The 14,484-nt window shown below is 34.9% G+C and overlaps 2 protein-coding genes across 2 annotated transcripts; both read right to left on the minus strand.

Moving 5' to 3' along the window:
* Positions 1-7,740: 7,740 nt before the first annotated feature.
* Positions 7,741-9,543, minus strand: LOC123197281 (40S ribosomal protein S20-2-like). Its single transcript, XM_044611502.1, has 4 exons — positions 9,403-9,543; positions 9,058-9,194; positions 8,694-8,807; positions 7,741-8,155 (listed from the first exon to the last, which is right to left on the minus strand). Exons 2-4 carry the CDS (start codon positions 9,167-9,169, stop codon positions 8,013-8,015), a joined length of 369 nt encoding a protein of 122 aa, XP_044467437.1. The 5' UTR covers positions 9,170-9,194; positions 9,403-9,543; the 3' UTR covers positions 7,741-8,012.
* Positions 9,544-11,290: 1,747 nt separating this feature from the next.
* LOC123197474 (UDP-glucuronate 4-epimerase 2-like) lies at positions 11,291-13,092 on the minus strand. Its single transcript, XM_044611795.1, has one exon. The coding sequence runs from the start codon at positions 12,899-12,901 to the stop codon at positions 11,663-11,665; it is 1,239 nt and encodes a 412-aa protein (XP_044467730.1). The 5' UTR covers positions 12,902-13,092; the 3' UTR covers positions 11,291-11,662.
* Between the last annotated feature and the right edge of the window lie 1,392 nt (positions 13,093-14,484).

Consider the following 14,484-nt stretch of genomic DNA (forward strand, 5'->3'; position numbering starts at 1 on the left):
AATCATTTTCATTTCTGCCTATTGAAAGCCTATTCAATATTTTGATTAACTGCTTCACCAAACCCGCTACATCACAGAACCCTTCTTTCTATTCGATTAAAGTTCAATGAAAAGCTAATGAGAAGGTGATGGATAATGAGTTGAATCCTTCGAATGAAAGCAAGAGCAACGTTTTAAATAAGATCCCACTTGAGAATTTGATGTGGCGCCTTGGAAGATTCATATTGGCTTACCTTATCCCTTCTCTTTTTGTGTCACTTGATGACTCGTTAGAAGAAGAGAAAGGCATGGAGGTCCCCCTGTTGAGAATAAAAACTTGAATTCCACCATTGATCAATAACATTGGCTAATAAATAGCCTTACAATAACTAACTGAGAAAAAATAGCCCATGTTTTATATTAACGTGGTAAAGAGCAGAGAATGAGTCAAAGCTAGAAACTACCCTACGTAATAGGAATTATTAAAACAGAAAACAATCTAAACAATAAGAAAGCCCAAATCCTGACACCCTCCCTTAAACTAATTACTAACATTAATTAGTTTACTATGAAAAACACCCATCAAGAAATGTGTCAAGCTTAATAGTAATTAGTTTACATCTGGAACTTCACGAACACCCATCAATTCTCTCAACTTCAAAAACGTGTCAAGTTTGAGAGGCTTGGTCATCATATCTGCAATCTGGTCTTATGTGCCACAATGAACTAACTCCACTACGCTTGTCGTAGTAAGATCATGCAGAAAATGAAAGTGAACATCTATGTGTTTGCTTCGTCCATGCATCACTGGATTCTTTGATAATTTAATTGTTGAACTATTATCACAAAACACAGTAGTACATTTACCTTGTATATAACTGAGCTTCTCCAAGATTCTCCTCATCCAAACGGCTTGACATGCACAAGATGTTGCGGCTATGAACTCAGCTTCAGTTGTGGAGAGTGAAACAACAGGTTGTTTTTTAGAAGACCAAGACACAACACCAGAACTCAACATGAACACATACCTTGATGTGCTTTTCCTATCTTCCAAATCACCAGCATAGTCACTATCAGTAAAAACAATTAATTTATTATTCCCTCCCTTCTTGTAAAGGATCCCAAGATTTGTTGTGCCTCTCAAATATCTTAACACCCTCTTTGCTGCTTGTAAGTGAAGCTCAGTTGGTTGCCTTATGTATATATTAATTAAACTCACTACAAACATTAAGTCAGGTCGAGTTGCTGTTAAATACATAAGACTTCCTACCACTTGCTTGAAGAATGTTGCATTAACCTTGACTCCATTTTCATCTTTGAAGACTTTAAAACCTAGAACAATCGGACTATGAACAGAATTGCTCTCCTCCACCCCAAATTTTTTTAACACATCTAAGGCATATTTCTTTTGACTGATGTAAATACCATCAGTTTCTTGTAACACTTCAACTCCAAGAAAGTACCTCATCTTTCCCAAATCGGTCATATCAAACTCATGCAACATAGACCTCTTGAACTCATAAAACATCAATTCATCATTTCCAGTAAAAAGAAGGTTATCAACATATACACTTACAATTAAAATTTTACCTCCTTTGCTTGTTTTGACAAACAAAGTATGTTCACTGTGGCACTTCTCAAAGCCTTCATTCACAAAATGTGCTTCTATACGACTAAACCAAGCTCGTGGAGCTTATTTGAGTCTGTATAACGCTTTCTTCAATTTGTACACGTTGTACGGATTGTCTTTCTGCTCATAGCCTTGCGGTTGCTCAACAAACACCTCTTCACTTAGCTTTCCATGGAGAAAGGCTGATTTCACATCTAGTTGGTAAATCGTCCAACTCTTTTGAGCTGCAAGAGCAATAATCATTCGAATTGTATCCATCCTTGCCACTGGTGCAAAAACCTCTGTGTAATCAATTCCATGTTGTTGCGTATAGCGTTTTGCTACAAGACGTGCTTTGTATTTGTCTACCTCTCCATGCTCGTTAAGCTTTGTTTTGTAAATCCATTTAACACCAATCTTCTTTGCACCTGCAGGTAAGTCAGTTAGCACCCAAGTATCATTCTTTTCTATGGATTTTATTTTTGAATCCATAGCAACTTTCCATTTTGCACTTTTCACAGCCTTTTCAAAAGAAATGGGATCTGCAGACGTAAAAAATGTTAAATTAGTCTCATTTTCTTCTTCAGATAGACCTTCACCCGTTTCATAATCTTTCATCCATATCGGTGGCCTTTTTACTCTTCCTTCATTCGAACTAGGTAAACTTTCTTCATCTACTGGATTTGGGGAAACAATAGCAACGTCTTCTATACTATTTTCATCTTCATTCTCGACCTCACCTTCATTATTTGCAGCAATATTTCCTTCATCATCTCCCCATTCCAACACAGCTACCACCTGTTCTTCATAGCTTTTATCCCAATCCCAAGATTTGTCCTCTTCAAAAACTACATCCCTGCTAATTATGATCTTCTTGGCTTTTGGATCATAGAGCTTGTAAGCTTTAGATTCTTCACTAACTCCTAACAACACACAAGTAAGACTTTTGTCTTCCAACTTAGTTCTCTTAACATCTGGTACATGAACATGTGAGATACAACCAAACATTCGAAAATGTCCAACCGACGGCTTGACTCCACTCTAAGCTTCCTCCGGAGTTATGTTCTTTACTGCTAGAGTAGGACTTCGGTTTAGAATATGCACTATCTAATTCACAGCTTCTGGACAAAAAGTCTTTGGAATCTTTCTCTCTGAAAGCATACTTCGAACCATATTCATGATGGTTCGATTCTTCCTCTCTACAACTCTATTCTGTTGTGGAGTGTAAGCTGCTGTCAACTGCCTCTTGATGCCATTTTCTTTACAAAATTCATTAAACTCTTGTGAAGTGAACTCACCCCCTCAATCAGTATGCAAACATTTAATATAGGAACCTGTTTCTTTCTCAACACAACTCTTATATTGTTTGAAGATAACTAAAGCTTCAGATTTTTCAACCAAAAGGTAAATCCATACCTTTCGACTAAAATCATCAATGAAGCTAATTAGATACCTTTTTTTGCTATTTGAGACTGGTGTGATAAGGCCACATATGTCAGCATGAATGAGTTGAAGTTTCGAAGATGCTCTCTAAGTGCTCTTATTTGGAATTGGGTCTCTATGTTGCTTACCAACCATGCAATCAGTGCATACAGTTTTTAAAGCTTCAAATTGTGGTAGTCCATTCACCATCTTCTTGTTTTGAAGAGTCCTCAATCCTTTGTGACTTAAGTGTCCATATCGGCAATGCTAGAGATGAGATAAGCCTTGTGTAGTTGTGTGAAAACAAGCTAGTTTCTTTGGTTCAGCTAACAAGATAAACATTCTATTGGCAGTCATCTCTGCTTGACTGATCAAGCCCTTCTCAAGATGATAGATTTTACACGTGTCATGTTGAATAAGAATCGCTAAACCTTTCTTCTGTAGCTGGCCAATGCTCAATAAATTATTTTTCAATTTAGGTATATAAAATACCTCAGCGACTATATGAATGAATCCATTCACTTTTAACCTTATATTACCCTTCCCCATCACTATCAATTTTGAGTTGTTTCCTAGCTTCACTGTTTGCCTGAAGCTTTCATTGAGGTCATAGAAGAGAGCTTTATCTCCACACATATGGTTGTTGCAGCCCGAATTTAAGAACCAAACACCTTCCTTTTTAGCTTCATTTATCTCAACATAAGACATCAGCAACATCGCTTCTTCTTCAAGTTCAGCATAATTGGCCTCTTTGTCATATCTTGGGCACTCATATCGAAAGTGTCCAAGTTGGTGACAATTGTAGCATTCTACGGTAGCTTTGTTGAAGAATTGTCGTCCTCTGCCTCCGCCTCTTCCTTGAGAGGATCTGCAACCACGATTTCTTCCTCCTGTACTTTCCTCATGAGTTGTCTTCAATGCCTGCTCTTCTCCTTTATGCCTATGAAATTTCTGCTCGTGAACAATTAACGAACTTTGCAATTCATCGATTGACAGGTGATCAATGTCCTTTGATTCTTCAATTGAGCAAACAATATAATTGAACTGGTCGCTTAATGATCGCAGTATCTTTTCTACTATTGTAACATCGCTCACTTGTTCACCATAAACTCTCATCTTGTTGACAACAGACATCACTCTTGAGAAATAATCAGAGACACCTTCACCGGATTTCATCTCAAGAGTTTCAGACTCTTTGCGAAGAGCTTGAAGAATGGATCATTTTACCCTTGCATTGCCCTCATACTTCTTTTTCATGGAATCCTATATCTGTTTAGATGTGTTCTTCTGTAAGATGGTTTCTAAAATAGTTCGATCGATAGCCTGAAATAGATAATTTTTCACCTTCAAGTCTTTCAGCTTCATCTCATCAAGTTTCTTCTGTTGTGCCTCTGTCAACACTACTTCGCTTTCTGGCTCGACATAACCAGTCTCCACAAGACTCCAATACTCCTTGGATCTTAAAATGTTTTCCATCAACATGCTCCAATGATCGTAATGACCATCAAAGCGAGGAATAGTAGGTTGCACAAAATTCCCTTCAATCGTCATCTCCCTTGCTGTTGCAAATCACAAAAGTTGCTGCTTTGTTTCTTCAAGCCCAGTGGGGGCTCTGATACCAGAATGTTGAGAATAAAAACTTGAATTCCACCATTGATCAACAACATTGGCTAATAAATAGCCGTACAATAACTAACTGAGAAAAAACAGCCAACGTTTTATATTAACGTGGTAAAGAGCAGAGAATGAGTCAAAGCTAGAAACTACCCTACGTAATAGGGATTATTAAAACAGAAAACAATCTAAACAATAAGAAAACCCAAATCCTGACACCCCTCCGCTAATGGATTTCCCTAGCTGCAAAGAAAACATTGTAGAATATAGGTGCATTCAAGTCAAGAGATCACTTAACTCTATGGGTTGGTTTAAGTTGATGAGCTGTGAAATCCTCAAATGAATGATTGGATTTGGGATCTGGCAATAGCATACCAAACCAAACCTGGTTGTAGGTCCAAACCTTTCCCCTGCACTTGTACAAGCAATTGAAGAAAAACTACTCTAAACATTAACAGGTTGACGACCATAAAAGAATAAGCTGCAAAAGTCTACCATGATGCCTTCTTGATGCCCACCAAAAGACATTGAGATGCTAACTCTGAAAAACAATGCAAGACATTTGCAATTTTTCATACACATCACGAGGCCGACCAGTGAATATGCATCGATTTCTTACTCATGTGAAGGAACTATTCCTTAAGTACCGATGCAATATTCAACATGTTCATGGTGGAAATGATAATGATTCTAGTATAGCTCTAGAGAGAGTTTTTGAAGTATTTAAAGTGGTTGAAAATTTTATAGATAGAGATTAAATTAAGGTAGACATCAGGGTCATTGTGGGGGAGACACAATTACCGAGGCATCAATGGTACAATTATGAGTGTTAAAATCAAGATCAAGGTTGACGACTGTTGCAAGTACAAAAGTCTTAATGGAGACCAAAGAAAAAAAAGAAAAAGAGAAAAGGAGGTTAGTATGGTAATTTCATGATAAATGAAATAATAATAATAAATAATATAGTAATTTTATTAATTCAGAGTTATAACAGGGTTTTCTTTCTTTTTTTTTTTCCATTAAGAGAATTTGATTTGGGATAGAAAAATGTCATCAAAACTTTTGAAAACCGAAGTGATCAACCAGTTCTTATGTTTGTTTTCCCTCAAACCTAAAAAACCAACTTGATATAATTTTATTATGGAAGTACAAGTAAGTTGGCTATTACTTGATATAATTTTCGCACTTCACAACACCCAACATTTATGATGTTTTCCCTCTCCTTGCTCGGTTCGATTAACAAAGTACTTACTTCGTTCAAGATTGAAGAAGATAATGGAATGGTTCGATAGAATGTTCTAGTTGATAATTGAAAATAGGTGAAAGTAAATAATCTAGAGAGTGAAAAGGACGACGTGAAGGCAGAAGCAAAGAGGATTTTCTGCAACTGGACCTACTAAAGCAGTGTTAAGTATTGAAGACAAAACGGTGCGTTTTGTTTTAAAATGCAAAACGCACAAAAGAGTGGCTTTTTTCATTCTCTCTATAGCTTCTTGAGGCGAAACTTCAACCGAAATCAGTCAGTCAATCAAACAGCTAAAATGAATTCCTGATTTTGTTATTTTTCTATTTTTATTAATGCACGGTGGAGATGGATTCAGTTAGTTACAACTAAAGTTCTATAAATTAATTGCTTTGTTTTCTGTAAAATCAGTGATTAATAATAAGAAAGGTTGAGGTATTTCCAGTAATCCTCTCCTCTTGCAGTTTCTTGCATTTTTTGCCAAAGTTAATTACAAACTTTCAAACAGGAAGTAGATAATGAATCATCCTCATCAACCAACCGAATCAAGGCTTTGTTTGTTTATGCTAAATATTTTGATTAGGAACTTTTCTTCTTTTACTTTACATTTTTGTTTTACGATATGTTGTGGATGGTAGATTAATGTATTTACTGGTCATGGAGTGTTGTTCACCACTGCTTCATCCAGAGATTATGAGAAAAGCCTGTAAGGAGTTGGAGGAAGTTGTAGGGAATGACAAGATTGTGGAAGAACTTCATCTTCCCAAACTGCATTATTCAAAGCAACACTAAAGCAGAGCTTACCCTAAATAAATTAGATTTTGAAAATAAGTTTCTTTGGCTCCAAGACTAACAAAACTAGGAAGATATAGGTTAACACTTGTGAAACCTTGAAACAATGATTGTAGGTCTAGTTACTTGTTCCAAGTTTATTGTCTAACGAATACAGATGGGATCTCTCATTACCAAGAAAAAAAAAACACCACCACGACTAAAGCAGACACTGTGATTGCACTGCACTCCTTGTCCGGCTAAGTCCAATGTAACTTGCACTCTGTTCCTAAATGGTTCAAGATTTTCCCTTGACGTGCGGGCTATACAGAGAGACCCTGACCAGCCAGAAAACCCATTGAAGTTTTAGCCTGACAGCTTCCTCAAAGATGCTAAAGAAATTGAATAACGAGGAAACAAGTTCAACTTGTACTGTTTGGGCCTGGGAAGAGGATATGTATTGGAATTTCTCCAGCAGAATCAGTAGTACTGACTGCGTTGGCTGACTTGTTGCACTGTCTTGAGTGGAATTTGCTATATACGGTATTAAAAATAGACTCACATGATATTACTCAATTGTTAATCCCATAGTTATCACATGCGTCAAAGCCGATGTCGGATGATAGATTCAAAAACTCCGATAACAACTTTTCCCACTTACACTTGATGAAAATTGATCAGCTTCATCATCACCTAGGCATGAAGCACACCTTTGATAAGGCTACTCCATATCTGAAAATATCTTATCTATTATTAATTTATCATTAACAAGTTCTAGAGTTAGATCTTTGTACACACTTATACTATGTATTACAAGTGCCTCACCATATTAAAAATTATCGTGTAAACAGTGAGCCATCCAAAAATGACACCCATCCAAAACAATCAGATAAAGCCATGAATTGATGACTTGCACTTTATTTCTTAAGCTCAGTTGATCTTGGTCCAAAAAGATGGAAATCAAGTCAACACCGACTGGCCAGATTAGCAACACCAGAGGGCAAACAAGAACAAACTGGCAGATTATAAAAATCCATTATAAATGTCAAACCATGAGCCGCTGCATGTTGAGTCAATTATCTTAATACAATTTTGCATGAGATGATGAAATAATACTTTATATCAAAATTAAACATCCAAAATATCAACTTAAAGAAAGAAAACTGCATGCAAACAAAATCCCTCTCCACAAAACATAGAGCATACCGTTAACGTTAAAAATAAAATGGCAAAAACAAGCTAAAGTTTTCACCTACAACAACCATTAAAAACATTAAATCTTAACAATTATATTTTAAGCAGAATATGACATGAAGGGATGATTGAATCTGATTCACTAAAACTAAACAGTGCCAGAAAGGAAGTTGACAAAATTTAAGAATCGGCAATAGTAACTTCCACCTCAACACCAGGTTCAATTGTAATGGAAGTGATCTGCTTCACCACATCAGGGGAGCTGAAGAGGTCAATAACTCTCTTGTGAACACGAAGCTCAAATCTATCCCAAGTGTTGGTTCCTGAAAATAACATGGCCATATTGTTACCTTTACAGACAAAAGCATGAAAGCCACTCTTAATTTAATAGTGCTTGCTATGTCAATTTCACAATATCATAAAACGGTATTGCATAATATAGAAATAAGGACCATCACAGCCCCTGAAGGGCCTATAAACCTTTTGGGTGACAACTCGTAGTAGGTCATTTATACATTAATAGTCAGAACAGAATCATATGATGTACTACAACGATGCATATGAAAACTCTTGAAAAGACTGAAATGGTCTCCAAATCAAAAATTATTCACCAACTCTTTTTTTAATGATACTCAGCTAAAAAGCATCGTGGAACATGTCAAATTCTTTCAGGTTCACATATTTCTTCAATTAATAATATTAATGTTACAAATATTAAAAAGAGGCTAACAGAAGATCTCCCCAAGGAGACGATCCCTTGTATGCATTTTAAAGAACTATCAATGGCAGAACAAAATTAACAGAAGAAACCCAAGCAACTAATTGGATTCAAATATACTTAAATGGCCTTGAGATCTATACCTTCACCACAAGGAGACTTCCTAGTGGTAATGTGAAGAACCTTGGTTGGCATTCTCACAGGTCCCTTAACCCTCAACCTCTTATCCTTGGCACCACGAACTAAATCCGCACAGACTAATATAACCAAAAAATTAAAGCGATAAGAATAAATAATGAAATTCCTAACATTACATAAAGTTGCTAGTCTACTTCAAATCCATATACATAAAAAAAATCATAGAGCAGTGATAACAAAGATCACTATCCAATCAAAACTATTACAACAACGGCTATAATCTGATAATAAAGCATCATAAATGTGAAATACATATTTTATCACATGGGTCTGATTGAATTGTAAAATAAAGACAAAAAAAAAAAATACCTTTCTCCAGATTTTTCACATTCTTGGAGGAGAGAGTGATTCTAATCTTGTGAATCTGTTCTTGCGGCTCCTCCAAACCCGGCTTAGTTGGTTTCATTCCGTAGGCCGCCATTGTTTGCAGAAAATTCTAGGGTTTACTGAAAAAATCGTAACCAAATGAATTCAATCAAAATATGTAATTAACAAGTGGGTTTCAATAATATAAACCAATTAATTTAATCTGCAGATTGACATCAACCTTCGAGTGTTGAAACACGAAAGAACAATACATAACACAAGCCACATAAACAAAACAAAGTTAAGATTATGTAAAACATAGATGTAGAAGAAGAGGGAGAGAGATACCTAGACTGTGAGAGAGAAAGGAGCTGCAGCAGCTAAACAATGGCAGGTTCCATTAAAATTTTGTGACGGTTATATATGGGTAGCGCATTGGTAGGGTTAGGGTTTTTGTTTCGATCTCAATCTCTTTGGATAGGTAATGGGCCGCCCAGTTATTTTATTGGAGTTTCGACTCGGCCCAAGTTCTAAACCTTACCTTCTGTTTTTTTGAATATAAATTATAATTATATTTGGATAAAGATAATAAAATAATATTAACAAATTATTTTACTTAAATGTCTTTAGATATAATTATTTTAAAATAATTTATATGTTATTTGTTATACTAATTAAAAATGAAATTATTATCATCGTAGTTTTATTCTCATCATGATTATATATTACAAAATTATGATTGACTGCATATTCAAAGTAAATAATATTTTAACAGTGAGTCGAGTTATTGAATAAAAAATGCTACAATAGTATCAGAGCAGCTCTGTTTGTTCTCTTAAGTAATGGTGAAGCAAACCTCAGTGATGACACTAAAACAAATCTCACATCAATAAAATATAAAAGAGATATTAGACATGTGTGCATCTCACATTAGTTAGAGATGAAAATATTTGACTAGTTAAATAATTTATGAGTTTTTTAAATTGTCAAAACGTATTTTGAGTTGTAAAACTTAAAAGCAAAACTGTGATAAAATATATATTCAAAATGAATAATATCTTGATAATAGATCAAGTTATTGGCCCAGAATGTTATAAAGTTGAACCTTATTTCTAGTCTACTCTTAGTGGTGTGTGTGATCCAATTTAACATGATTTAGAAAAATTTTCAAACAAAATGGAAAAAAATTTTGGAAAAATCTTATATCGAAATATTTTATACTTTAAATCAGGTAAAACCAAACAGAGAAATTATAATTTGGTTTGATTTAATTTATTGTTTAAACATATTAAAAATAAAATACAACATTGTTAACAAATGATCTAAAATTATTATCTCTGGTACAGTATTTAAATATTGGTTTCACTTAAAGTTTCAGCTTATAAATAAAAAAAGTTAATGCTATTGCAATTGCCAATATATTTATATTGTTGGCGCCTATATAAGCACCTTAACTTCTTAAAAAGAAAACTGTCTTTATTTTGCAATTTATTTTTAGTGTATTCTTAATGTATGTTCGTTGTTTGAACTAACAATTTGTCTCCACACAAATCATTTGTCTTTTAGACAACAAATTCCTAACATTGAAAAAAATGATGAGAAAAGAGAGATTGGGTGGAAAGGGTTAGAAAGAGAAGATGGGTGAAAAGGGAAACTGTAACCAAAATGGGAAAGTTGGAGTTGAGGGGAAAGCTGGAAATGAAGATACACCATCCACCACAGTATCCAGAGATTGCAGTAATAAGAATCTTCCACCCAAAATCTATCCAAAGCAGGCAAATTGTTCAGGCTAAAAATAAAATCCAGTAACAATAAACAACTATCATACATGAAGCACAAAATAAATCAAGCATTCCTTCATTTGAAACAAAATTCAGAGCTATTTGTCCAACTTCCTAATTTCAGTCCTGCACAATGAGAGATGAGTACGCCAAGGCATGCACAAGTTAGAACCTTTGATTTTTGGTGCACTCCAATATCCACCTATGCGTGTTCAATCTCCTATAGTCTAGTGTATAAGCTCTCAAAACTAGGTGCATCTTTATATGGTAGTATTTGATTGAGTGACTTTGAAATGAGAAAAAAAAGTAAACAATCACATCATGATTGTGCTCATAGTTCTTTTCATAAGAAAAATACAAAGTCACCCAATAGTAGAGCCAAATGATCCACTCCTTGGTGTAACTCTACATTAATGCAACCATTATATTAAATCAATACTTAGATGGCCAAAAACTGAGAGAAAACTTCCATTTTCATATTGCTATTGCTGAAAAAACAACACCCAAAAGATAATTAAGCATACATTCTTTACAGCAACATGTAGAAGACAATGATTTCACAGGAAAGCCCAAGCCAGGGGCATGCTATTATTGAAACTACGAAGTCCAAATGATGATTATAGAAATTTTCAGATAGTCACATGTCCCAAATTAACAGGTCATGACTGTGATGACTAAACTACAAATCATAGGCAAAAAAATACATATATACTTGGAATATAAGAGAGATGCTTCTGGTTAGAATGCACATCAACCATGAAATGTCACTATAGTGGTTCAAGTATCAAGAATCAGATCAAATACCACAGATCCACAAAAGAACTCATTTACACAGCACTCTTCTTCCTTGATGGAGAATAGTAGTCTAAATACCATCTCACAAACTTCTTCAACCCAGTCTGCAAATCTGTCGTGGGCTTATACCCAAGCTCCTTCTGTGCCAAACTAACATTAGCATGAGTAAACAACACATCCCCATTTGCGGGCATTGGTAACACAATCTTCTTCGCCTTCACCTTCAACAACCTCTCCAATGTGCTAACAAGCTTACCAACAGGCTCAGGCGTCGTATTCCCAAGATTAAACACTCTCAATTGCGCTGGCCCCCTCTTCTTCCCACCACTCCCTGTACTCTTCATCGCAGTATCCAGAGCAGCCAAGCAACCCTTCACAATATCATCAATGTAGGTGAAATCCCTGGCCACAGTACTGTGATTAGGACCTTCAAATATCACCACATTCTTTCTTTTCAAAATATTCCTAGTGAAAAAGAAATACGCCATATCTGGCCTACCCCACGGACCATACACAGTGAAAAATCTCAAACCAGTAATTGACAAACCATAAATGTGATTATAAGTATGTGCAATTGCTTCACCTGCCTTCTTAGTAGCAGCATATAAACTCGATGGCTGATCCGTCCGGTCTTTCTCCGAAAAGGGTGTTTTAGAATTAAGTCCATAAACTGAACTGGAAGAAGCCCATATAATTGCAGGCTGAGGATTGGCATTTTTACAAACTTCAAGCACGCTAATAAACCCAGCAATGTTACTGTTGACATAAGAACTTGGATTCTTCATCGCATAACGAACACCGGCCTGAGCCGCTAAATGCATAACATGGCTAAATTTAACTAACCCAAAAAGCCTTTTCAACAACAAAGAATCATTAATATCACCTTCAACAATAAACACACCTGCGCGTTCAAGAAGCGAAGCGCGTCCACGTTTCAGTGACGAGTCATAGTAGTCATTAAAATTGTCGAGGCCAACAACGCCGTCTCCGCGTCTGCGCAATGCGGCGGACACGTGGGTGCCGATAAAGCCAGCGGCCCCAGTGACAAGAACCACGCGACCGCCGGCGCGCGAGCGGGGGCGGGCAGAGTGGAGCACGCGATACTCCCAATCGGCGCCGCCCCATAGCCGGCGGCGAGAAGAGTCGACGGAAGAAGATGGAGGGTGGTAGAAGAAGAAGTAAACAAGGGAAACAGAAAGCAAAGACCAAAAGAGAACTTTGGTGATGGAAAAATGGTAACGAAAACGATGAACATAAAGGGGTTTGTCCATTTTTTCTCGAGAAAGTAATAGGAAAATCACAAAATGCAAAATTTCAGAGAATCATAATTTTGTTATTAGGGTTTTTGATTACAATGTGACTGAGAATCTTCTACAATTTCGAAAATATTTTGGTTGGTGCTGTTGTTTATCAAGAGGAGTTGGAGTTTGGTTAGGTTGTGTCTAGGAAGTTACAGTTTGTGATTGTGAGTGGAAAAGAGATGATTATGAAGTTAATTAAGTTTAATGGTAGTTTAAACCCAACAGTTATCCTGCCACGTGTCGCAATCTGTGAGTTCCAATCACAATTTGGGATACGAGTTTGGTGTTAATAACGGAGAAAGTTAGAAAATAAATAGATAAATAAATTTGAAGAATTGAAATCTAGCGGGCTGAGAGAAATTAGGAAATTTATATAATTTTTTAAAAATTAAAAAAATATATATCTTATCAATTTCTTATATTTTTAACCAAACTTATATATATATATATTCTGTATTAGTTAGACAAATAAATGATCAAACCTATAATTAAATTACTTTTAAGATATAATAAATAGACTCACAATCGAACTGTTATATCAAGTAAGTTAGAATTTCATAAATATGATAAAAGATTAAACTTAAACATTTCTAAAAAAATTTAGTGTTTAATCAATTTTGTTAATTTTTTTTGTCCAAAATTGGTATATTTTAATAATTGATTAAGACGAGTGTTATGAATAATAAAGATAAATCTATGAAAATATATGTACAAATAAATTTGGGCTCTTAAATTCTTAGTTAATGTGATTTTTCAAATCATCCTATTGAAAATCCTCAGTGCATAATTGACACAGATGGACCGAACCGATGTTGTAATTGGGTTCATCCAAGACATGGCAATGAGCCCACAAGAAGCCCATTATAGAATTATCAGGATTTTGTATTACAATACAATGAAATTATGTGTATATATTTTTTTAGTATATAATTGAAAATACAGATTATATATTCTTATATAATTCAGTGATTTAAATTAAAGATAAAATAATACTTAATTATACGATAACATACTATTTATATATTCTATTACGTGTATATATAGCACTGATAATTACAGTACGTGGTTTCAAATTAAAAGATTTTACATTCAAAAAAAAAAAAAAACAAATGTGAACAAAAACAACCATTATCACAATTAGATTTTAAGAAATGAAAAATGTTTGGACATGTTGTGGTTTTACATTTTTAGAATCATCAAATGACAAGGATGTTCAAGCAATAGAGATAGCAATTTTAATCTGAATTTAAGGTCTCGGTTTTATCCTGACCCTAAAGGAAAGGAGATTCTCTAATAGAAATGAGGAAGAGAGCATGAACGAAAAATATTCCTATAATCAGAGATGAGTCAGAGATAGGAATACATATATCCTCTCCTTGGCTTCCTTATTGCCATCACCATCCTTGTCTTATCCTTGTCCTTTTACATTATTATATATGCTTAAAGTATTAACATATTTTTATAGTTTTAAATTATTCACGTTTTTTTAAATTTATTTATATTTTTTGTTATATATATTAAGATGATTAATACATGTTATTTGTGGTATTTAA

Source organism: Mangifera indica, chromosome 15 (assembly GCF_011075055.1).
Source record: "Mangifera indica cultivar Alphonso chromosome 15, CATAS_Mindica_2.1, whole genome shotgun sequence".
Classification (NCBI taxonomy): Eukaryota; Viridiplantae; Streptophyta; class Magnoliopsida; order Sapindales; family Anacardiaceae; genus Mangifera; species Mangifera indica.

Excerpts from the sequence above, each read along its gene's own strand:
- LOC123197281 (XM_044611502.1), bottom strand. The coding sequence starts at position 9,169 with ATGGCGGCCTACGGAATGAAACCAACTAAGCCGGGTTTGGAGGAGCCG. Across the intron at positions 8,808-9,057 it reads TGTGAAAAATCTGGAGAAAG|TCTGTGCGGATTTAGTTCGT; the intron begins GTATTTTTTTTT and ends TGGTTATATTAG. Across the intron at positions 8,156-8,693 it reads GAAGTCTCCTTGTGGTGAAG|GAACCAACACTTGGGATAGA; the intron begins GTATAGATCTCA and ends TGTTATTTTCAG.
- LOC123197474 (XM_044611795.1), bottom strand. The coding sequence starts at position 12,901 with ATGGACAAACCCCTTTATGTTCATCGTTTTCGTTACCATTTTTCCATC.